This window comes from Alternaria alternata (assembly GCF_001642055.1).
Source record: "Alternaria alternata strain SRC1lrK2f unplaced genomic scaffold CC77scaffold_1, whole genome shotgun sequence".
In the NCBI taxonomy this organism is placed as follows: domain Eukaryota; kingdom Fungi; phylum Ascomycota; class Dothideomycetes; order Pleosporales; family Pleosporaceae; genus Alternaria; species Alternaria alternata.
Window position 1 is genome coordinate 88,083 of NW_017306190.1, and position 21,773 is coordinate 109,855.

At 52.3% G+C, this 21,773-nt stretch overlaps 12 protein-coding genes across 12 annotated transcripts; 7 read left to right on the forward strand and 5 right to left on the reverse strand.

Annotated features, from left to right (window-relative positions):
* Positions 1-20: 20 nt before the first annotated feature.
* CC77DRAFT_1051 (hypothetical protein) lies at positions 21-565 on the reverse strand. The gene is made up of 2 exons (XM_018527647.1): positions 284-565; positions 21-172 (listed from the first exon to the last, which is right to left on the reverse strand). Exons 1-2 carry the CDS (start codon positions 440-442, stop codon positions 53-55), a joined length of 279 nt encoding a protein of 92 aa, XP_018391089.1. The 5' UTR covers positions 443-565; the 3' UTR covers positions 21-52.
* Positions 566-591: 26 nt separating this feature from the next.
* On the forward strand, positions 592-1,967 carry CC77DRAFT_1015045 (Aldo/keto reductase). Its single transcript, XM_018523948.1, has 3 exons — positions 592-1,295; positions 1,351-1,502; positions 1,558-1,967. The coding sequence occupies exons 1-3, from the start codon at positions 814-816 to the stop codon at positions 1,890-1,892; spliced, it is 969 nt and encodes a 322-aa protein (XP_018391090.1). The 5' UTR covers positions 592-813; the 3' UTR covers positions 1,893-1,967.
* A 656-nt stretch (positions 1,968-2,623) lies between these two features.
* On the forward strand, positions 2,624-4,454 carry CC77DRAFT_1003736 (hypothetical protein; the record flags this gene model as incomplete). Its single annotated transcript, XM_018523220.1, has 2 exons — positions 2,624-3,617; positions 3,670-4,454. The coding sequence occupies 2 exons, from the start codon at positions 2,624-2,626 to the stop codon at positions 4,452-4,454; spliced, it is 1,779 nt and encodes a 592-aa protein (XP_018391091.1).
* Positions 4,455-4,742: 288 nt separating this feature from the next.
* CC77DRAFT_1015047 (putative glutathione-S-transferase theta, GST) lies at positions 4,743-5,682 on the reverse strand. The gene is made up of 2 exons (XM_018523949.1): positions 5,448-5,682; positions 4,743-5,350 (listed from the first exon to the last, which is right to left on the reverse strand). Exons 1-2 carry the CDS (start codon positions 5,574-5,576, stop codon positions 4,790-4,792), a joined length of 690 nt encoding a protein of 229 aa, XP_018391092.1. The 5' UTR covers positions 5,577-5,682; the 3' UTR covers positions 4,743-4,789.
* A 449-nt stretch (positions 5,683-6,131) lies between these two features.
* On the reverse strand, positions 6,132-7,699 carry CC77DRAFT_924158 (hypothetical protein; the record flags this gene model as incomplete). Its single annotated transcript, XM_018533791.1, has 3 exons — positions 6,132-6,358; positions 6,530-7,372; positions 7,432-7,699. Coding segments are annotated over 3 exons (1,338 nt in total), but the record flags the coding sequence as incomplete, so codon positions are not given.
* A 1,287-nt stretch (positions 7,700-8,986) lies between these two features.
* CC77DRAFT_1015049 (Phox-like protein) lies at positions 8,987-9,758 on the reverse strand. Its single transcript, XM_018523950.1, has 4 exons — positions 9,645-9,758; positions 9,552-9,573; positions 9,192-9,491; positions 8,987-9,144 (listed from the first exon to the last, which is right to left on the reverse strand). Exons 1-4 carry the CDS (start codon positions 9,720-9,722, stop codon positions 9,116-9,118), a joined length of 429 nt encoding a protein of 142 aa, XP_018391094.1. The 5' UTR covers positions 9,723-9,758; the 3' UTR covers positions 8,987-9,115.
* An 861-nt stretch (positions 9,759-10,619) lies between these two features.
* Positions 10,620-11,289, forward strand: CC77DRAFT_1055801 (hypothetical protein; the record flags this gene model as incomplete). The annotated part of the gene is made up of 3 exons (XM_018527848.1): positions 10,620-10,728; positions 10,790-11,155; positions 11,219-11,289. The coding sequence occupies 3 exons, from the start codon at positions 10,620-10,622 to the stop codon at positions 11,287-11,289; spliced, it is 546 nt and encodes a 181-aa protein (XP_018391095.1).
* Positions 11,290-11,714: 425 nt separating this feature from the next.
* CC77DRAFT_1036489 (heme-dependent catalase) lies at positions 11,715-13,269 on the forward strand. The gene is made up of 2 exons (XM_018527020.1): positions 11,715-12,212; positions 12,268-13,269. The coding sequence occupies exons 1-2, from the start codon at positions 11,937-11,939 to the stop codon at positions 13,234-13,236; spliced, it is 1,245 nt and encodes a 414-aa protein (XP_018391096.1). The 5' UTR covers positions 11,715-11,936; the 3' UTR covers positions 13,237-13,269.
* Positions 13,270-13,746: 477 nt separating this feature from the next.
* On the forward strand, positions 13,747-15,474 carry CC77DRAFT_1089665 (hypothetical protein; the record flags this gene model as incomplete). The annotated part of the gene is made up of 4 exons (XM_018529483.1): positions 13,747-13,773; positions 13,856-14,082; positions 14,157-14,686; positions 14,785-15,474. The coding sequence occupies 4 exons, from the start codon at positions 13,747-13,749 to the stop codon at positions 15,246-15,248; spliced, it is 1,248 nt and encodes a 415-aa protein (XP_018391097.1). The 3' UTR covers positions 15,249-15,474.
* A 1,263-nt stretch (positions 15,475-16,737) lies between these two features.
* On the forward strand, positions 16,738-17,698 carry CC77DRAFT_925110 (phosphoadenosine phosphosulfate reductase; the record flags this gene model as incomplete). Its single annotated transcript, XM_018533842.1, has 2 exons — positions 16,738-16,906; positions 16,956-17,698. The coding sequence occupies 2 exons, from the start codon at positions 16,738-16,740 to the stop codon at positions 17,696-17,698; spliced, it is 912 nt and encodes a 303-aa protein (XP_018391098.1).
* Positions 17,699-18,137: 439 nt separating this feature from the next.
* On the forward strand, positions 18,138-20,520 carry CC77DRAFT_951586 (ATP-sulfurylase). The gene is made up of 4 exons (XM_018535390.1): positions 18,138-18,409; positions 18,471-18,620; positions 18,724-19,641; positions 19,706-20,520. The coding sequence occupies exons 1-4, from the start codon at positions 18,391-18,393 to the stop codon at positions 20,344-20,346; spliced, it is 1,728 nt and encodes a 575-aa protein (XP_018391099.1). The 5' UTR covers positions 18,138-18,390; the 3' UTR covers positions 20,347-20,520.
* Positions 20,521-20,610: 90 nt separating this feature from the next.
* Positions 20,611-21,706, reverse strand: CC77DRAFT_1015057 (hypothetical protein). The gene is made up of 3 exons (XM_018523951.1): positions 21,387-21,706; positions 20,932-21,324; positions 20,611-20,839 (listed from the first exon to the last, which is right to left on the reverse strand). Exons 2-3 carry the CDS (start codon positions 21,221-21,223, stop codon positions 20,778-20,780), a joined length of 354 nt encoding a protein of 117 aa, XP_018391100.1. The 5' UTR covers positions 21,224-21,324; positions 21,387-21,706; the 3' UTR covers positions 20,611-20,777.
* Between the last annotated feature and the right edge of the window lie 67 nt (positions 21,707-21,773).

The following is a 21,773-nucleotide window of genomic DNA, read 5'->3' on the forward strand; positions in this document are numbered from 1 at the left end:
CAAACAATCAAGAATCAATAGTATTTAGTGGCCAAGTAAAGCAGCAATGTTTTTAGGTAGATCTAAGCATGTTTTGGTGAAGGACTGGCGCTCTGCAGTCGATGTATGCGTGCTGGCAATGGAGTATCAAGGTGCCTAGGTAGAGACCACGGGAGACACGAGCGCGCCGACGCTATCCAAGATTGACTTGATTAGTACGAAGTCCTCGTACGGTAGTAAGCTACGGTGTCAGGCAGTTCAGATGGGAATGGTCTTTGTGGGGGAGATTGTGGGAGTCACGTACGCGTTGTAGTTGCGGTGGGGAACTCCGACTTGACGGATTGCGCGTTCCTTGCCCCGCCAATCGCTTGCTCTGTCGGCAATTCGAGGGCTTCGAGACCATCATAGGTCTACCATTAGCTGCAATTCTGTCGCGCGGGACTGCAAGTTCCAACGTCTTCATTTACTGTGGTATCAGGCATAAGTTTCGTATGTGGGGACGCTAAGTTCGGCGTCACTTCGGATGGAACCAAACCTCTTCTATCTTAGTGATCTGCAAGCCACTTTTAGGTCTCACCACCCTGTTGTATGGGCCCTTTCTCTCCACTCACAGCCAATATTGACGAACCTAGTACCTCCAAGCACAGGAAGCAACTAAACAGAGACCAGAGACTTATGGTACACACACTATATAAAGCCGGCCACACACAGAAGTGGATCTCCGAACACCTAGGGTTTACTGAGAGGCAGGTGGGATACGTTTTAAAGCGCCCCCTTACCCCCCAAAAAAGGCCAGGTAGACCTCCAAAGCACTTACAACGAACTTGTACCACAATGGGTGCACCAAGGAAGACAACGATACTGGTTGATAACATTGCAGTTCCGCGGTTCGCTTTCGGACTAGGATCTTTGATGCAATGGGCTCCCAACCATGCTTACCCCCTCCCTACTGACAGTAGTAAAGAAGTAACGCAGGCGCTTAAAGCGGGCTTCCGACATATCAACACCGGCGACATTTACACCAACAACGAGTCCGCGGCAGAAAGCATCAAGGCGTCCGGGATCGCCCGTAAGGACTTGTTCTTCAGTTTAAAACTCAACACCTATGCTGCGCTTGGATGTAGAGGCAAGGAGAGTATGGTGGAGAGTACCAAGAAGGAAATTGAGCGCTTCGGACTAGACGGCTATGTAGATCTGTTGCAACTTCATTTTCCGCCCAGAGGCCATCCAGGAAATTTGACCAACCGAGAAGCATGGAGAGTTCTCGAAGAACTCAAAGATCAGAAGATGGCGAGAATCATCGGCTTGTCTAATTGGTAGGTGAATTCGTAGCAAAGTGTTAGAGAAGGCGTTCGATAACACGCGAGACAGGACACTTGCGGACTACGAAGATCTCATGGATGCTCCTGATATCAAGTACAAGCCGCAGATCAATGAGTATGAGATGAACCCGTTCTTACTCTCCGATCCTAAACTACGGGATCTTAGTTCCTACGAGATGAAACATGGCATAGTTCATATGAGTGAGTTGGGCCCAATGACGATCAAGTTACATACCATCGCTGATCACGAGCGTAGACTACGGCTTCTTGTCTATTCTATCCGGCAAGCTGCCACATGATGGAGCTCCAGCATTGCTAAAAGAGTTAAGACTGTTATCGAACGAGACTAATCTCACGGAAACGGAACTGCTTCTTGCTTGGGCATACGACCGCCTAGATGGTATCGTCATATCGTCATCATCTCAAGAGCACCGCTTGGTAGGACTTGCAAAACTGTTCCTCGATAAAGACCAGGTTTCTTTAGAGCAAAGTGTCTACGACCGTATTGAGAAGACTGCAAGCGAAGACGGTTATGAGGGGAAGACGTTTTACAAGCATGGCCATATGGATGCCGCTGCAAGCAAAGGTTGATTACGTCGCAGTTCTACTACGCGCGACGAGCTTCTCATACCTTTCTCCATGAATATATGCATTATGACCCGTGCTAGCATTATGATACTATGCGAAATTGAAACGTCGGCCACCCGCCAGAGAAGAAGCTGTCCACGTCCGGTAGAGTCCGCACGTTTAAAACCAATGCCTGACGAGCAACTGCTCACTACTTCTACGCTACCTCCCATCCCAGCAAATCCGGCATCTTTGCATGATGATAACGATGTATCCACTTCTACAATATTACGGAGTGACGAATTGACAGCCTGGAGAGCGCTTGCGATTGTGGGGTAATCCCTTTCGATTGGGCTAGTGCGGGGAAGCCGCGAGTCCAGACTCTACTTCGTCGGAAGGTTGATTCAGTACCGTTTACTGCCGTACATGAGATACGCCAAGAATATGGAGCAGCGGGTTCTTTTCGGGGAGTATATCCTACCTAGGTACTGTTTGGAAGAGTGCAGCATTCAGCATTTGAAACGAGTCCAGGGCTGGCCCACACAAGGCGGAGTAAGCCAAGGCGACCCCGCAGTGCATATACCAGAGAGAGGACTTGCTTATGAGGGTAGCGATTTGTCTAGACACGATACAAATTTCTGATTACTGGCCAAGAGTTTCCTTGCGCGGCCCTGCCCGTTGTACTCTCAAGCCTCTTATCATCTTTTTATCTTTGCATCCACCAGAGGTAATAAATCCACCATCGCACGAACACAATGACGCAGAATGAACAAGAAAATGTCGAGCCAGTCATTATTGTCGGCGGCGGGCCCGTTGGTTTAACATGTTCCATCTTACTCTCCATCCGAGGAATCGCGCACACATTATACGAGAGGCACGCTTCCACATCGATACATCCCAAGGCATGTGGCATTAACCAGCGAACGACGGAAGTATTTCGCGTAATGGGAGTGGAAGAGGAGGTATATGCTCAAGCCACGCCAGCCGAGATCGCGGGACGAACAGCATGGTACACGTCTCTCGGCGACGAGGGCAGGGAAGTTTTCTCGAGAGATGCCTGGGGAGGTGGCCAATACGCATCCGAATACGCCACGCACAGTCCATCAAAGTACTGCATCTTGCCTCAGATTCGTCTGGAACCCATTCTGAAGCGCCGCGCTATCGAGCTGAATTCGACGGGCATTCGCTCATACCACGAAGTGTTGGAAGTGGACAACCAGAAGGATTTCACCGTGGTCACTGTCCGAAACCGGGATACGAATGAGGTCTTTCGACGCAGAGCTCGCTACGTGATCATCTCCGATGGTGGCCGGCAGTTTACTGACAAGCTTGGAATCAGCTGGGCAGGCGAGGCAAACTTGACGACCATGATCAGCGCGCACATACGTGCTCCAATTCGACCGCTTCACCACGATGCTCGTAATTTCATCACTTGGTTTACCAACCCGGCCATGGGAGGCAGCACACGAACAGGCTATCTTTACCAACTCGGCCCATGGCCCGAAGCTATGACGAACCCGCAGGCCGAAGAATGGATGTTCGTTTGTGCCATCACCGAAGACGATCCGCAGATATTCGACGAAGAGACAGCACTAGATCGGGCGAAGAAGACTATTGGTATTCCAGATCTCGACATCGAGCTGATCAGTCTCACCCATTGGACTGCGAACGCCGTGTACGCTTCGGAATGGCGTACCGGTCGATGCTTCCTCGTCGGTGACAGCGCCCATCGTATCCCACCTTGGGGCGGTAAGACTAGAACGCGCCCGCGTCATCATCACAGATTACTGACTCTGTACAGCGCTCGGTATGAACACTGGAATCCAAGATTCGCAAAATCTTATATGGAAATTGTGCCTCGCACTGAAAGATGAACAAAAGTACAACGCTTTACTCGACACGTACTACATTGAACGATCAGAAGTCGGAAAACGAGTCGGACAAACAAGTCTCCAAAATATGCGCGCACACGCCGGCCACATCGACAGCGCAATCGGCGTCGACGCACAGCAAACTCCAGAAGCCAACATCGCAGCCGCAAAGTCCTTCTTCGACCCAAAACATCCAGACTATGCACGCAAGCGCATGCTCATCGAAGCGGCATCGCAAGAGCTGGATACAGAGTTCAAGGCCCCCGGCTACGAAGTCGGTTGGTTCTATCCTTCTGCAGATATCAATTCTGAAGGTGGGGCGACTCATGGTGGGCAGCAGCTCCCGGATGGGACGCTGGTACATCACACGTACTACATGTCTACGATCCCAGGCCATCATCTCCCGCATGCATGGCTAGAACGTGATGGTAAGACCGTGGCCATTCGGGACCTCCTAAGTCTGGAAAAGCTTACGCTGTTCGTGGAAAGTGGCAATGTAGGGAGGATAGCCGATGAGAGGGTTCAGATCATCACCATTGGGTCTGGAGGTTGGCGCGATGTGAATGGGACATGGCAGCAGTATCGCGGAGTAGGTGCAACAGGTGGTGTTCTCGTCAGACCTGACGGTATCGTTGCCTGGCGTGGTGTATTGGCCGCCGCTGAGGAAATTGGTTGGACACGTCTTGTAGACATCTTGCTCAAGGCGACTATCTGAATTGAGCGAGCCCATACAGCATCCAAATACATAGGACTCCTGTTGAAGCCGGAGTCATAAATGCCACGTCCGACTCTCCCAAACTTGGTGCTTTCCAATCAGTATCCCAGACTAACTCGCGGATCGACAGCCTCGTTAACAACGCAGGTATTTTCCGGAGCGCAATGGCCGGCCATCGCCGGGAGCTTTTCGAAACATGTGCAAAAAGTCATCCGACACCGCTAAGTTCTTGTACACAGAAAGAAGCATAAACGTATCATTCAAGCGAGCTAGAAACCGCAGCGAGATGGTCTTGAGGCGTCCATACGACGCTTGTCCTCTAGATCGCTTCTAATCTACCGGATAGCTGCAGCTGCAGCCGCAGCTTCCTTATCAGCGGCCAGCATCTTCTGTATAGCTGGTCTTGTCATGCAGCGATCCCACCAAGCACCCACCGCCTTGCGACTTCGTATCACGTCGCCATACCCGCACACAAACAATCTTTGCATCAATGGAATATAGTTGATATCCGCGAGCGAAAAGTCATTCCCAGCCATGTACTCTCTATCCTGTAGCAGGCGATCCGCCACGTCCAAGAACGCTTCAAGCGACCGCAGTGCGTCTGACACGACGGCTTCGTTGGGAGCCTGTCCCGCGTACTTCTTCTTGACAAACATTTCAAATGCGATTTTACCCGCGGGATCGGCAAAGTAGAGTAGTTCTGTTGATTCTGCTTGGTCAAAGAGCGCGGCGGCTTCGATGTCGTCGTCGGTGCTGCCGCCCTGCGGCACAAGTGGGAACGAGTACTTCCTCGCTAGATATTTGCAGATTGCGCGGCTTTCGTAGAGAGCGAAGCCGGAGGGGAAGGTGACTGCGGGGACTTTACCCCATGGGTGACGCTTCATGTGTTCTTGGGACTGCCGTTCAGGTAAATCGTCAGCGTTAGACAATCTTTGCTCGCATCTGAGGCAACAAGTCATGTCGTTCTGTAAAACAACAACGCGGTATACTCACCTTCTGCTCTCCTTTCTGCAGGTCCACAAGCACAAGCTCGTAGTCCGTGAAGCCTCCTTCGGCAAGAGTCAAGCGAACACGATCGGTGTTTGTCGAACCGCGAGAACCATATAGGGTAAAAGCTGGCATTTTGAGAGTGTTGCAGCGGTTTTGATTTGGCGCACTGGGGCTGTTCGTGATGAAGCTTCGACAGGTGCAAGTACTTCTCTCGAGAGGTCTTGGGCCAGTCACCACAGTATATATGTCGATATAGACGCTTCGGCTTCCGTGCAGCGCGAAGTGTTAGGCGCTGAATGGGTATGATTGGTGGGATCGATCTCGTACAACCCGACTGGGTTAGCGCTGATGCTCGCCTTACCAGCGACACACTTCATGCGATGTGACACCAACTCACTAGCCTCTTCATTGCGGTGTTGAGTCAAGATCAATCATCTAATTCGTCTGTTCGTACATTTTGCTTTCTGCGACCCAAACAATGGGGACTGAGGAGGGTTGAGGGCTGGTTCGACGTAAGAATGCATTGATCCTTCTACTCACTGAAAGCATCTCTCCCCGCCTCGCATGTACGTATCATATCCACCAACAGTGCAATATCTAAGATCGTCGAACGACGCTTGCTCATTTTCTTCACTCCGTGCTTACCCCCATCTCTCCTCCACTTCACCCTTCCATGTCACTCCAGTCTCAGAAAAACCTGCCCTTGCTGCCAGTCTCCACGCTATGCTCGAGCACAGTCTCGCCATCATGGTCATCAAAAGCACCAGGCCTATCGATGTTTCGCGGGATAGGTCGATCAAGCGCGTCAAAACGGCGACCCTGAACCCTAGCCTTGACCCAAAGGGAACCAATGCGAAGAGCGCAAGCAGCAAAAGCCCAGAGCAGGCCTCCAAACGGAGCCGCTACGAAAGCGCCTAGGAATTGTCAGCACCCACGCCAAGGCAAAGAAGGTAAATGGGAGCAAGTTGGTGACTGCGTTCAGTAGGAACAATTGGAAATTTGTTGTTGCCCTCATCGTGTTTAGGGAGTACAGAGTTTCATCATTGCAGTTAGGGGGAGGAGAAAGAGATGGGAAATGGACTTACCAAAAGCACTCCAGTCATTCGCATACAATCCACCTTCCAGTAGCAGCAAGTTCCCCGCAAGTGTAACATCGCCATCGTAGTACACGAGTCCGAACAAGAAGATGGTGAAGATACCCCCAAGTCCACCGACAACAAAGTCGAAACCGCGGTAGAAATAAAACTTGTCGCTCAACCCAATGACAAGGCAAGGCACCACGGCCGCGCTAACCAAATCACTAATGAGGAAGATTTGCAAGATATCCGGACTGCGCAGCGCGACAACAACAACGGGGAAGATGATTGCAACGACGCAAGCGCGGATGACCCAGATATTAAGCTTGTTGCGGAAGAAATCGTTGCTCCCCGTGCTAATCATAGCAGACTGGAACGAATCAAACGCAGCCGTCGAAAGCGAAATGGTCATGACAAGAACGACGCCAACGACCCACGCGGGCAGCCGCTCGAGCAAGAGGAAGAAGGCCAAAGAACCGGTTTCTTCGTCGCCAATGGTGTATGCGCCAGACCATGCGGCGAGCATACCCCCGACGCCCAGCAAAGTGAGGATGATTAGCACACCAACGCTAGCAAGCGAGACGCCGATCCAAAGGTCCTTGTCCGTGCGGGCAGCAAAAGTGCGCATCCAGAAGCCGGACAGGAAGAAGTCGTTGGACAAGATGGCGACGGGAAGGATATAGATGAGTTGCCAGCCCAGGAGGCTGGATTCCAGGTATCCGGATTGGTCGATGAGGGAGCGGTCAATGTCTGTTTCTACGCCTACGGCGATGACGCCCATGATGATGAGGCCGATGACCATTACGCCTTGGATATTGTCTGTTACAAAGGAGACTTTGAAGCCGCCGAGCGCTGGATATTGTCAGCTGAGCCCTATCGCTTTATTAGGTGTTGATTCGTTGGGGGCTTACAGGTGTAGATGGTGGTAACGGCACATTCGACAATGACGACGGGGAGGCCATTGAGTCCGGTGAGTAGAGTGACGATCTGCTGGAGAGCTGAGAGCTCAGCTACCATGTACAGGAACATGGTGATGAGCGTGCAGATGCTCAGGAACAATCCTCCGATGGCTCCATAACGCTGTCTCGTCCACTCTGTCAGAACGAACCCTTCGGGACATTTCCGCCTGATGATGGGGCCGAGCGCACCAAACACCAACAATGGCAAAGATGAAGATAGCGCGTAGACCAAGAGGCCTTGCACACCCGCAATCGTAGCAATCTGAGGATATGTGAAGAGAATACCGGATCCGAGGGCTGTGAGCGTAGGAACAACCTAGGTCAGCTACTTGCATCAATGAGAGAGGGGTAGTTCTAGGAGGGGGAAAGTAGCGGCAGCACGTTCCTCACGCAAGTATTATCTTGATCGAGTTCTTACGGTACTTCTCAGCTTCTCCACCACCAGGCTCCAAGTTGCGACATGGGCAAAAAAAAAACCACGTGTCTTTGGAGCCCGGTTTTGGTTTCAGCGCCCGCAGTGTAGCCGCACAAAAGACCGCTTCCTATGCCACCTGCATGCAATGAGAACTACGATGAGTTTTATCGCGGCAGTGGTGATGGGAAGCGGCTTCTGTGAGAGATCTCAATACGAACCTGGAGGATTTCAATCAAGCTTCATCGAGGCTTGAAGATGGGTCTTGTTTGCAGATGAAGCATTTCCCTGTCGTCGTCGAACGCTGAACATGGTCGCGATAAAAATCGATACTGCCGCTGCCTTTCTTCATGTGCAAAGAAGCACACTGGGTGCACGAATGCACTCACCACTAGCGATGAAATTGAAAGCGAGCGGGACGCCTGTCTCAAAGTCAGTCAGGTCCTACTTGGATAGCATTGATGTCGGCGCAAGTTGCGCAGAGTTGGTGGGGAAAAGATTGCTGCAACTGGGCGCTGAGGCAGTGTCTGACCCTTCTGTGTGCGATTACTAGAAAGCCACTCGGTCTTGGACTGGTGTCGCAATCGCCATGCAACGTAACATCCCAGGACCCTATTCCAACCACGTTAGTTGCACCGTTCCCACTTGTCTTGCCCGCAAAGCCTTGGCTTGACTTACAGGAAAGCGCCGAGGGTGAGGTAGATGATAGCGTTGGACGCTGGTTGCGACGGAATACCCATGACTGACAAGATGGTATCTGCACGAGCTGGTGGTTGACGTTTGCAAAGATGGGTCGAAGAAGCACCGGGGCCACGAGGTCGGGAACATGCAGGGTTAAGACGGTTCGGCAACCAAAAACTTTTGCTTGCTACTAAACCCCGCGCCTTGCTTGTTGCATCGCTAGCGCAGCGCGGAGGAGATTCGCCGCTGATGTCAATTTGTTAGCAATCCTTCTAGCCGGCGCGCGTCCCCAGCCATGGACGCAGAAGCTCGTGGGGGTGCGTGAACGGGCTCGCATCGAGCTTGATGCATGTGACATGTGACGACGGTGATGAAGCATTAACATTTTGCTTGTGACTACTCGTGACATGGGACCAAGCCTCCCAAGTGAAATCTCGACAAAAAAACGCCCTATCGCTCCGTAACGCAGCAAATGCGACAATCTGATATTAAGTGTGCCGTCATGTCATAAGTCGTGCGCTTGACGTGCTCCGACCAGTCAGTCTACCATGCGTGTCTGTCCCAGTTGGGATCTGCCAGTCGTCAGTCATTGCTCGTCCAGCACCTAATAGACACGCACCCTGTACGAATGCGGCCAAGACCTTGCTGCCCGTCTGCAGCAGCGGGTGGCCCACGACAATCTGGAGGAAGCGCTGTAGGCCTTCGCGCCGGTGCTCAATCACATCGTCGGAGAAGCGGTTGGTGAGGACCTTGCCCGGCAGCGGTGGTATTGTGACGCGCGCCGACTCGCGCTCGAGGATATCGCGGAAAGCCTCGAACTCACTGTAGCGGCGGCGCACCGTCGACGACTTGAGCTTGAAGGCGGGGATGTTGGTTCGCATTACGATTTCGTAGGTTGTGTACATGCCACGGCCAACGCCTGGTGCAGCGCGTTAGTTGACACTCGCGCGATAGGCCGCATCTCTCTGCCTGCACTCACCGTGTGTCATTGGGTTTCTGACCTGTGCACGCGACAATTGTGAGCAAGGCTGCGGGACAAGACCAGGGCAAGGGAAGCGTCTAGCGGGCCTACCTCGATCTCCAGAAAGTTCTCGGGAGGGCCGTAGAGCTCCTCGAAGCTTTGCGATCGTGCATCGGGGAGCGACTGCATCGTGGGCGGCGTGTGCGAGTGTGGGGATGGGATATGGGCAGCTGGGCGAGAGTTGGTTGCGCGAGAGTCGGTGCTCTATGGCGGGGCTGGCGCGAACCAACTGGCCCGGCGCTGTGGTTTGGAGAAGGTGCTGGCATCTCAACGCACGTGCATGCATACACTCCGCCCTCCCAACCGTGGGGTAGTCGACCTCTCCGGACGCTCCAGTCTTCTCTTCTTGCATCTTCACGAACAAGCACTCGAGTCGCGACCCGTTCTAAAGTCCTGCCAAGACACAACTTCTTGGACCGCCTGATTTGCCGACTCTTGTCATCTCACGCTCTAAGCAACCCCTGTGTTCTAATCCTCCGTCGTCCAAATACGTCAACCGTACTAAGTGCTTACTTGCAGTTGTTCATTTCACGTCGCTGAGCCCTGTACGTCATGCCGTTGGTGTTGGCCTTGGCCTCCGCTCAGAGCCATTTACCTAGACATCTTCGCTGATTAGCTGCGAGCATATTGTTCAGTTCCAAGCTCGATATGCAATCCCGGTTCAAGTACAAGCTCTTCTTTTCCCCACTCTACAGACCCATCTCCAATGTCACAGTATCTCTGTCTCCATCTGGATCCAAAACCGGTGGGGCTTGTCGTCCCTGCCCAGGTGCTGTATTGTTGCTCGACCGTCTTACACCCGCAGACCGCAGCAGCGCCGAGCACTTTCCGATGCCATGATAGCAAACACAGGTGCAATATCGTAGTTCAGTTCTAGCTCAGGGGCTACAGCTTGTCGTAGGAAGACTCTGCTCGAGTACATAAGAGTGACCTTGTCCGCGAGGTTTACCATATCCAAACCTTACGCAAATCCGGCTATCTAATAGTACATACCGCACAACTCCATTCTTTTGTCCTAATCCCACCATGTCACTCTTTTTGTCAAGCTTGCTTCTCGCCGGTGCGGCGTTGGGTGCTCCTTTGCAGCCCTCTGACCCAGTCTTTACCAACGCGACCATCACCCCGCCCATCAACGGTAGGTTCTCTTGATAACCGGTTGGAACCATGTATACCGGTACCAACTTACTGTCCTCCAGGCACTACCCCTTCTCCTCTCCAGCCTGGCATCGTGTCCAACTGCGATGAATACTACTTCGTGAAGCCCGGCGACATCTGTATCGACATTGCCAGCGCCAAGGGCATCACTCTCGACGATTTCCTTACCTGGAACCCCCAAGCCGGCGAGACATGCACCAACCTGCTCGCCGACACTTACGCCTGTGTGTCCGTAGTCGGACATACCCCCACGCCTACCAAGCCCTCAAACGGAATCGAGACACCGAGGCCTATTCAGGAAGGCATGGTGGACAACTGCAACAAGTTCCATTTTGTCGAGAGCGGCGAGAGCTGCCCGGCTATCCAGAAGGAGTATGGAGTCAGCCTGGAGGATCTTGCCAAGTGGAGTAAGTTTCTCATGTCCTGGAAATCGCTTTGAAGATGGTGGCTAACGTCATGTGCGTGATTAGACCCTGCCATCGAGGATGACTGCACAATGATGTGGGCAAACACCAACCTCTGCGTTGGAGTCGTCGCTTGATCTTCTTCTTGACATCGTCCGCTTCATCACTGCACTGAGCTGCCGCACCTTGCATCCAACTCCAGCCGTCGCCGGGTGTCTCTTAGTCTTGCTTGTAGAAGCCTCAAACCCCTGGCTTTAGAGTATTATCAACTTCCAGTATCATCATAGACAATCACTCTTCGCAGCCTGGCGCATGCTCGCTGCGAAGTTACTCAATCTAATATAATGTTTGGTCTGCTGAGACGCGCATGTATACCCCCCCATGACATAATCCTGGAACACTACCATGCTTCCAAATCATGCATTCTAGAAATATGTAATTTGCGGGTGGCTGCGCGACTTGCGATCATGATCTTCAATTCGATGCTCTCCATTGGTTGATTGCGGCAGGCTAGATCGACGACGCATGCAGGAGAGCTTTCCGGAGCAGCTTCCGACCACACAGTGCACGCGTGAACATCAAAGAACTGGAATCATTTGTGTGCTACCCCGCATCATCTAGAGCCATCTCATTCAGACTGAAACATGGAGAAGTCGACACTGTCGGCGAGGCGGAAGCTAAATGCTACCCATTGCGGGGTCGCAACGAGGACCACGCTGGTGGCTTAAGTAGACTGTCGTCCGTATACAAGCATCAGTCAGGAATTTACTACTGATCCATCAATATGAGTGGAACCAAGATCGAAACATGCCCCATGGGCTACCATCGGATTGAGAACATTCATAACGGCAAGGTAGCCAGCGGTACCATCAAAGCTGGTGGGCAAGACAAAAAAGCTCCCGGAACATACATCAAATGGAATGCGCCCGGTGTTGAAAATATCCCAGATGATGAAGAAGAAAAGATTAAGCAGGTGTCTGCTCAGTTCAATCGGTTCCAGATGATGAACTTCAATGAGCATATGCATTGTCTCAGAGGCACGCATCTGAAGACACAAGGTGTAAGTACACTTTGATCTTTCTTCCAAGTATTGGATATGCTAATCGTAAGTACAGTGCGTTATGGGCAAGTTTACAGTTCATGATAACCTTCCCGAGCATCTTTCCCAGGGCATGTTTGCCAAACCTGGTACCTACGACGTGATCATGCGCTACTCATCCCTAACACCCAAGATCCTACCCGACAATCTTGCAGCACCACGCGGCATCGGCATGAAGATCTTCGGCATCGAGGGCGAGAAGATTTGGGGAGAAGACAAGAAGACGCAAGACTGGACTTTCAACAACTACCCAGTCCTCGAGCTACGCGATCCACAAACCACCTACGACATCGCAGACGCCTTGGAACGAAACTGGAACGACCTGCCCACGTTTGCCGACGAGCAGAGCAAAAGAGTAGACGCAGACGTCGCAACACTGGGTGGACAACTACCAAAGCAGCACATGGTCGCCATGCCAGAGTACTCACAATCTGCCTACCGCCACGGCGCCTACGTAGCCAAATACGGCGTCTTCCCCGCTAGCCAATTCCAAAAGGATCTCGAAAACACTGAAGTCAAGGACTCGGACCCCATCAACATTCTCTCCCAAACCCTCCGCACACACCACCTTAACAACACCATCTCCTACAGCTTTTGCGCACAGCTCCTCCAGGACCTCACTGAACAGCCCGTAGATGACATTGGCATCGAATGGGACCCGAAAAAGTATCCGTTCGAGCAGATCGCCACCATTGAGTTTCCGCCGCAGGACTCGTGGTTACCAGAGTTTAGGACTTGGTGGGATGATCGCATCACGGTGAATAGCTGGCATGGGCTCAAGGAGCATCAGCCACTCGGAAGCACGAATCGGATGCGCAGGGTTGTTTATGCGGAGAGTAGGAAGTTGAGACTCAAGGTTAATGGGTACAAGGAGGGGGATTATGTAGAGCCGGAAGGGCTGGGTGATGTGCCTGCAAAGGGAGTGGAGGCGCCGCAGTTGGACTTGGAGTACCAGAGTGCTGTCACGACTGCTGGAGCTGCGTAGTTTGGTTGCTGGGTAGTTTGTAGATTTTAACGTTGCTTTTTTTGTTCTCTCTCTCCCTCATTCTCGCTATTTCGCTTGTTGTGATGTTCCGGATGTTTGCGCGTTCATTTTCGGGTGACGTCTATCCTATGCATCAGTAGTCCCGATGTATGACCATGTCTACTAAGCTGAAGGACTCTAGATTGCATTTTTAGCTTCAAAAATAGGTAGGAAGTAGCAAAAGACAAGGTACAAGTGCGACTTCCCTGGGTGGCGGCTCCCCGCACATGCGGGTACTAGTTACATGGAGCTAAACTTACTGATCCAGCGACGACGACGACAACAACAACAGTGATCAGGGTCGCCTACAAAGATCTGCAAGGCATAATAAACATTGTACGTGCAAGACTGTGAGTTGAGCTACACTTGTCAAATATGCGAATCCCTTCTTTGTCTTTACTGACGTGTGGGATAGCCTGCATCGTAACAACCACAAGCGCTAGCATCATCAACATCTTTCCCCACATCAGGATGTCGTCTAGTGAGATTGAGAGGATGGTGAGTAGCTCCAAAGGAGGAATGAAGCTTTGGCTTGCTCCGTGTGCTCTGTTCTGGAAGCAATTCGACTAACACAACGGAGGCATATCCCTATGGGAAACCGTATCCCACGCCTTCGAATGGTACACAACATGACGAGAACAAACTCTGGATGCAGATACAATACGAAGCATATGTTGACGGCATCGATCTGACCGTACTACCCTTTGCCAAAGAGGCTATTGCAAGCATCACTTCGCTAGCCAGTAATGCGGTGGACATGCAAGAATTCGACTTTTCGACTTCAAGAAGAGTTGATACGCATACCCAGTAAGCCCACAAGCCAGCCCATGATCACTCCAGCAGAGTACAGATGGGAGTTCCTACTAACAGAAATCTTACAGCCCTATTCCGGATTGGTTCCGTGCTCTCGAATTGAACGCCGCAGGCCGCGCAACACCATCTTGGAACGTATCCTCTCATCTCAAGTTCATGAGCGAACACAGCATTGCCCATTCTGTACTCTGCATCTCCACGCCCCAAGCCAATGCTTTTCTGACCGAGAGAGACGAGGTACTAAGGAAGAAGAAGACGCTTGCCCTCGCCCGCCTACTCAATTGCTTCGCTGCGGAACTTTGCAGAATATATCCTGAAAGGTTTAGTTGGATGGCTATCATGCCTTTGCCTCATGTGCAAGAGTCGATCACGGAGTTGAAGCGCATGTTTGGCATGGTTGGAAGACAGCCAGTGGGCGTCGGCGTGTTGACAAACCATGAGGGCTTGTATCCCGGCGATCCAGTTTTCGATCCGCTGTGGGCGTTTCTCCAAGAAAGAGCGGGGAAAGCCGAGGGGAGTGGTAAGGAAGTAGTCTTTGTGCATCCGACCGAACCTATCATCAAGCTCGACGATGGCCGACTGATAAATTCCCGGCCTTGTAAGTTTCTTTTTTTTCCCTTCCAAAAGCCACAAGTCGTCGCACGACAAACCAGAGCAAAAAACAAAAACGGTAATCAAAAGTTAACCTACCCACAGCACCTTTACGTTCCGGTCTCGGGGAATTCTACTTTGAAACCGCCCGCGCAATCTCCAGTCTAACGGCCTCTTCCACCATCGTCACCTACCCATCCCTCCACTTCCGCATCTCCCACGGCGCAGGCGCTTTTCCCGACATCTCCGAGCGCTTCCTCCTCGGCTTCCCTGAAATTTCCTCCGCAGCAAGGGAAGCATACAAATCTCGCTTTTGGTACGATAGTGCGGGTCCTGTGTGGCCGAACCAGATCAAAGGGTTGACGGATGGAATGGGAATCCCGATTCGTCAAATGGTGTTTGGGACGGACTATCCATATGGCATCGGATTCTGGGACGTGGATGCTAATATCAACGGGCTGGCTTGGTCGGGCGAGTTGGGGTTTGAGGAGAAGGAGATGGTGTTTTGGGCGAACGCGAAAGAATTGTGGAGTGGGAGGATTGGAGTATTGGATCGGATGGAGAAGTAGAGATTGAGGTTGGTGATTCTCGTTCTATTGGCTTTGTGCGTTGGTGAAGCTTGATGTGTGCATGACGTTGATGAAATGATGGACATGAGTTAGGTGTGTCAGTATCAGATCCCATCGGAGCGGCGGCTACAAATTGCGGTGATGTGCAGTCACACATTGGTTGCGAAGCTGGGCGTATAAGAATAAGAACGAAGCGATAGAAGGGTTTAATCTTAGACGAATGATGCAAGCGAAATGCGATAAAGACCTAACATCGGTCCACCAATAATGTCCGGACAAGAGGGTTTGGCGGCATGTCACGTTCTCAGAGAACATACCCAAGTAATAGACGTAGATGAGCTTCTCGCATCCACGGAGTTGGACAGCTCAAATCAGTGTAAGAATTCACTGTCAGCAGTACAATTTGCTGAGTGCGGCAACAAGTCCCACCCAATTGATGCAGAGCCGCAAACCTTACCGATTAGCCGCGGGGCGGTTTAGTGTGCAAAGGCCGAATTCGTTAAGACAGCAGCGACCCCGCCGTGACATCCGCCACATTCTCGACAACAACTCGCCACCAAGCGTACAGATGAGATTGCGTCGCATTGCTACCTCGCATAACTACCAGGGAAGATGATACAGTAGTGCATTGCAGATGAGAAGGTTGGATTGCGCACGCGGAACAATCCCCACGCCACAGAGCGACAGGCTGCACTGAGTCGTGCACAAGGCCAGAATTCGTTCAGCCTCATGCATAGACAGCTATAGGTAAATTTTCTAATTGCCGTTCCACAACAACCCGCACTAATCGATGATTTTGTAGAAAATCCTGATGCGTGTCGCAAGTCTTCTGAGCGAGGCCCCGGACGCGATCGCCCGGCGCTTGCCGATGGACCGGGGCACTCCACCGACTCCATATTGCCAACAAAGACAAACATCAAGAGAAGGGTCAAGATGAGACAAGATTGCATGTTGAGATTACCCACCAGCCGCCTGCCTAGTCCGTCAGTCGAAGCCAGATCACTATGACTTCAACCTTCCGCATTGTTCGGCAGACATCGACGGGATGACGTTGATGACAAAACCTCAAACCATCGGGCGATTTCCAACCAACGCACAGCCGCGGAGTACATGAGCATAGACGTCGTCCGAGCCTCAGATCTAGTAAAACGTCTACTGCCGCCGAATGATTGGTGAGACTGCCTTACATAAGGCTGGCAGGAAGAGTTTTGCTCCACCATGTACTAGCGCGAATTGCGTGATCGCACGTCTTCACCCCCAACTATCGCACCTTGCGGAGATGGGTTACAAAGCGATCCCGATGGCGGCGCCCAATATATACTCCAGGCCGTGGTCGCTCTCCCTCTTTCCACCTCCAGATCCAAACGATTGATAATAGTAGTTTCTTTCGGGAAACCTCCATTATACACCAAACCACAAAGACATTCTGCTTCTGGTTTCTCGGCACGTGCTTGCCATATCCCAAACTTCCGCCACACAATCTTGAAACATGTCGTCACCAATGTTTGCAAGTGTAGACTCTTTCAAGCAGCCTACACTCCGTGAGGAGTCGGGCTACGCTTCAGCCGAATCCAGCCAGGAGAGTCTGCCTGAAGTTTACTTCGCAAAGCCTCACTTGAAGTTCATCAACGCACAGCTACAAAAGCTCGAGCCTCAAGGTATGTGGCAGTGATTCGTTCTTGGAAAGCTTCGTGGATTGACTGGAAGTAGATATTCTCCGATGGTGCATTACATCTCTGCCTGGACTGTTCCAGACTACCGCCTTTGGACTTACTGGCCTCGTCACTGTGGACATGCTTTCGAAGCTTGACGGACCACTGAAGCACAACATCGACTTGATCTTTTTGGACACACTATACCACTTCGATGAAACATATGCCCTTGTCGACCGAGTAAGGAGGCGATACGGAACACCGGTCCACGTCTACAAGCCTGCTGGCTGCGACAATGTCAACGACTTTACTGCCAAGCACGGTGACAAGCTCTGGGACACCAACGACGAACTCTACGACTACGTTGCGAAGGTAGAGCCCGCTGAGCGTGCCTACTCTGAACTTCAAGTCAAGGCCGTCCTGACCGGCCGTCGACGCAGCCAAGGTGGAAAGCGAGGAGACCTAGACATCATCGAGATCGACGAGGCTGGCCTCATCAAGATCAACCCTCTAGCCAACTGGAGCTTTGCCCAGGTCAAGGAATACGTTGACGCCAACGACGTCCCATACAACGACCTTCTCAACAGGGGTTACAAGAGTGTTGGTGACTGGCACTCTACACAGCCAGTAGCTGCAGGAGAGGATGAGCGATCAGGGCGCTGGAAGGGAAAGGCCAAGACTGAGTGCGGTATCCACAACCCCAAGTCACGATACGCTCAGTTCCTTCAGGAGCAGGCGATGAAGCAGCAAAACGAGGACCTAGCCAACAAGCTGCAGGAGGTCTCGTTGAACATTTAGTTTGCTGGGCCATCGTATTCGCGTTTAGTTGCATCGCATTAGCATGGGCGTTTGGGTTTTTTTCCGGGTCAAGGCATAGCATGGGGTTTGGGACATTGAAATACTGGGTTTGCGGAAGCCGCATCCGATGATGTATACGGGGCCGAGTTGCCACCGATGTACGAGCCAATGAAGCTCAATTATGAATCAAACGAATATGAACCAACGCGCTAGACCTGTCATATACGTGATGCGTTCCTGAAAATCGCTAAAGCGCATCACATACTGCAGGACGTGTTACTGCATCTCCGCTCCGCTCACGTCACTGTGGTTACTTGGCCCAACGAAAAGCCGGGTGAGACAGGCTCTAGGTATCGCGTGCAATTGCGCAATCGCGTCCAAGATCTGCCGACCCATACAACAACCCGCTTTGTGCCCTAGTCTCTGCAAGCAGAGAAAATCCAGAGAAGCCCATGGTCAACAACCGGGACTGGGATCCTGAAGTGTCCGCAGAACCCGGGGAATAAAAAGCCCTTTCCACCCGGTCCCGCCTTGTAGTTACTTAGTCGCGCATCTTTCTTTTTGAGTGACCCAAAACATACTTTTTGCGAAGCCAGCCTTGCATAGTCAGGAACGACGTCAAGCCCCTTCGCTAACATAATTCACCAAAACTTTCTACACAAATCCTCTATTCCTCACGATATTCCGTAGAGATGGCGAACGCACCCCATGGTGAGACTGCCTCGCAAAGCTTGAGAAGCTGGTAATAGACACTGACGGCGGGTGACGATAGGCGGCGTCCTCAAGGACCTGATCGCGCGTGATGCGCCCCGACGCAAGGAACTCTTCGACGAGGCCGAGAAGCTCCCCGCTATTGTCCTCTCCGAGAGGCAGCTCTGCGACTTGGAACTCATCCTAAACGGAGGGTTTTCACCCTTGGAGGGTAAGTCGTCATGCCGCCCGCGCTAGGCGAGGGGCACGGAAAAGCCACCCCCTCGTGTTTGCCATGTTTGCAGCAACACGACCCCTGACAAGCAACCATGCAGGTTTCATGAACCAGAAGGACTACGACGGTGTCGTTGCCGAAAACCGTCTCGCCGACGGCAACCTCTTCTCCATCCCCATCACGCTCGATGTCTCGAAACAGACAATCGATGAAGTCGGTGTCAAGCAGGGAGCTCGCATTGCCCTTCGCGACTTCCGCGACGACCGCAACCTCGCCATCATCACCGTCGACGATGTATACCAGCCAGACAAGGAGAAGGAGGCGCGGGAAGTCTTCGACAAGGACGGCGACGTCGCCCACCCCGCCATCAAGTACCTCTACGAGACTGTCAACGAGTACTACGTCGGCGGTAAGCTCGAGGCCATCGACCGCCTGGAGCACTACGACTATGTCGGTCTCCGGTACACGCCCGCCGAACTGCGTCTGCACTTTGACAAGCTTGGCTGGTCCAAGGTCGTCGCTTTCCAGACCAGGAACCCCATGCACCGCGCTCACCGTGAGCTGACGGTCCGCGCTGCCCGCGCCCGCCAGGCCAACGTCCTCATCCACCCCGTCGTCGGCCTGACCAAGCCCGGTGACATTGACCACTTCACCCGTGTCCGTGTCTACCAGGCGCTCATGCCCCGCTACCCCAACGGCATGGCCGTCCTGGCTCTTCTGCCTCTTGCTATGCGTATGGCTGGTCCTCGCGAGGCCATCTGGCACGCTATTATCCGCAAGAACCACGGTGCTACACACTTCATCGTCGGTCGTGACCACGCTGGCCCAGGCAAGAACTCCAAGGGCGTCGACTTCTACGGCCCCTACGACGCTCAGGACGCGGTCGAGAAGTACAGGGATGAGCTCGGTATCGAGGTTGTGCCTTTCCTCCAGATGACCTACCTCCCCGACTCGGACGAGTACAAGCCCAAGAACGAGGTTGAGCAGGGCATCAAGACCCTTGACATTTCCGGAACTGGTACGTTATTCCCTCTTTTTGTTTCCGTCTTAACTCTCTCGAAACTAACAAATTGTGAAAACAGAGCTCCGCAAGCGTCTCCGAACCGGCCAAGAGATCCCCGAATGGTTCTCGTACCCCGAAGTCGTCCGCGTCCTCCGCGAATCACACCCGCCTCGCAGCCAACAAGGTTTCACCGTCTTCCTGACCGGCTACCAGAACTCTGGCAAGGACGCCATCGCACGCGCTCTCAACGTCACCCTGAACCAACAAGGAGGCCGATCCGTCTCCCTCCTCCTCGGCGACACCATCCGCAGCGAGCTCTCGAGCGAGCTCGGCTTCAGCCGATCCGACCGTGACAAGAACATTGCCCGCATCTCCTTTGTAGCCGCCGAGCTCACCAAGGCTGGTGCCGCGGCAATCGTTGCGCCCATTGCTCCTTTCGAGGACTCGAGAAAGGCGGCCCGCCAGACTGTGGAGCGATTCGGTTCCTTTTACCTTATTCACGTTTCTACCCCGCTTGAGCACGCGGAGAAGACTGATAAGCGTGGCGTGTACGCCAAGGCGCGCGCTGGTGAGATCAAGGGCTTCACCGGTGTTGACGACCCGTACGAGGTGCCTACCAACGCTGATTTGACTGTGGACTTGTCCACTACCAATGTCAGGACAGCGGTTCACCAGATTGTCCTGCTCTTGGAGAGCCAGGGTCTTCTGACACAGTTGTAGATGGTTGGCGAAAAAAGTGGTTTTCCTTTTTTCCTTTTTTTTTTATCCTCCCCTTGTTTTGGCATTGATGCGATGAGAGCTGCATTGTTCTTTTAACGGATTATGATTGGATGGTTATTGTGTTGACCTGGCTTTACGAATTGCTGGGGTTCAAAATACACGGCATAGATGATGTGGTACCTAGACATATGGTTTAGACGATTGGTTACGAAGAGCAGCAAAGTTGCTTTCTGTATCTGGAATATACAGATGGAGTCGATGAATGGTGTTCATATCAACCTTGACGTGATGACTCTATGTTGCTGTTTGGAGGAGTGTCTGCGACTACTTGTCGCTGACTACAGCTTGAATATGCTGTCTGGCATACCGTTCTTAACATCCCATTCGCGCTTCATCTTTCTCCCTCCATTTTCTATCTCAATCCCTTTGTCTCAGACGAACCACCCAGCAGCAACAGCAAGCCCCCCACCAATCACCGCAGCAAACTGCGCATCTAACAAACCATTAGCATACATTCCAGCCCTAATCATCCGGAGAACGAGAATCCGAAGAAGAAGAAGAGGAAAAAAAGGAAAAACAACATACCTTTTGTAGACCCCGCCGCACCCGTAGTAGGCGTCGCACTCGGACTCTGAGCCACCCTTTCGGAAATACTACTCGCAGCCGACGACAACGCCGAAGAAAAGGCTTCGGAAGCAATCGACGACGCGGCTGATTGAGCGGCCGAAGTAGCTTCTGCGGGAGCTTGCGTGGAAGTGTTTAGCGTGTTTCCTGACGCTGTTGATTCGGCGTCGGAGATGGCTTGGTCTTGGGCGAGTGACGAGGGGAGTGTGGTGAAGATGGGGAGGAGGAGTGTGAGCATATTGAAAGAACGCATCGCGGTGGTGGGTGGTGAGGAGACGGGATGGGGGTGTTGAGATGGTAGTGTTGGTGGTCTGGTCGATGGAGATGTGAGATATTTTGCGTGTATATATACACCTAGGGAGCACGAGTTGATTGAGTAAAAAGTGTGCGTAGGAACATCGTCTCCTTATACGTACATGTTATATCCTCCAGACTATTCCTTCGCACCAAAATCGCCAAAGAAGAACAACCAGTCCCTATTCCATCTCATCCCGTCCGTCACCACCTCCCTGGTAGAAGCCCAAAACCCATTTTCCATGACGCTCAGTTCCTCAGACCAAACCACTCAGCACGCCCAACCTGTGTGCATGCCCTCAGCCTCTTGTCCCGAATCGTCAGTAGATAACAAGCCACAATACCTCTTACAAGCATGCAATCATTCTAGGGCGGTGGATCTACCTATGGCAGGAAGGTTCCGTGGTCGTGGCGGAGGGTTGGTTGCAGCCATAGATGTACGAGTATGGAAGCACATGTTTTGATGCAAGGCTGTTCTATGGCCTGGGGTACGAGGACGGGCTAGGATC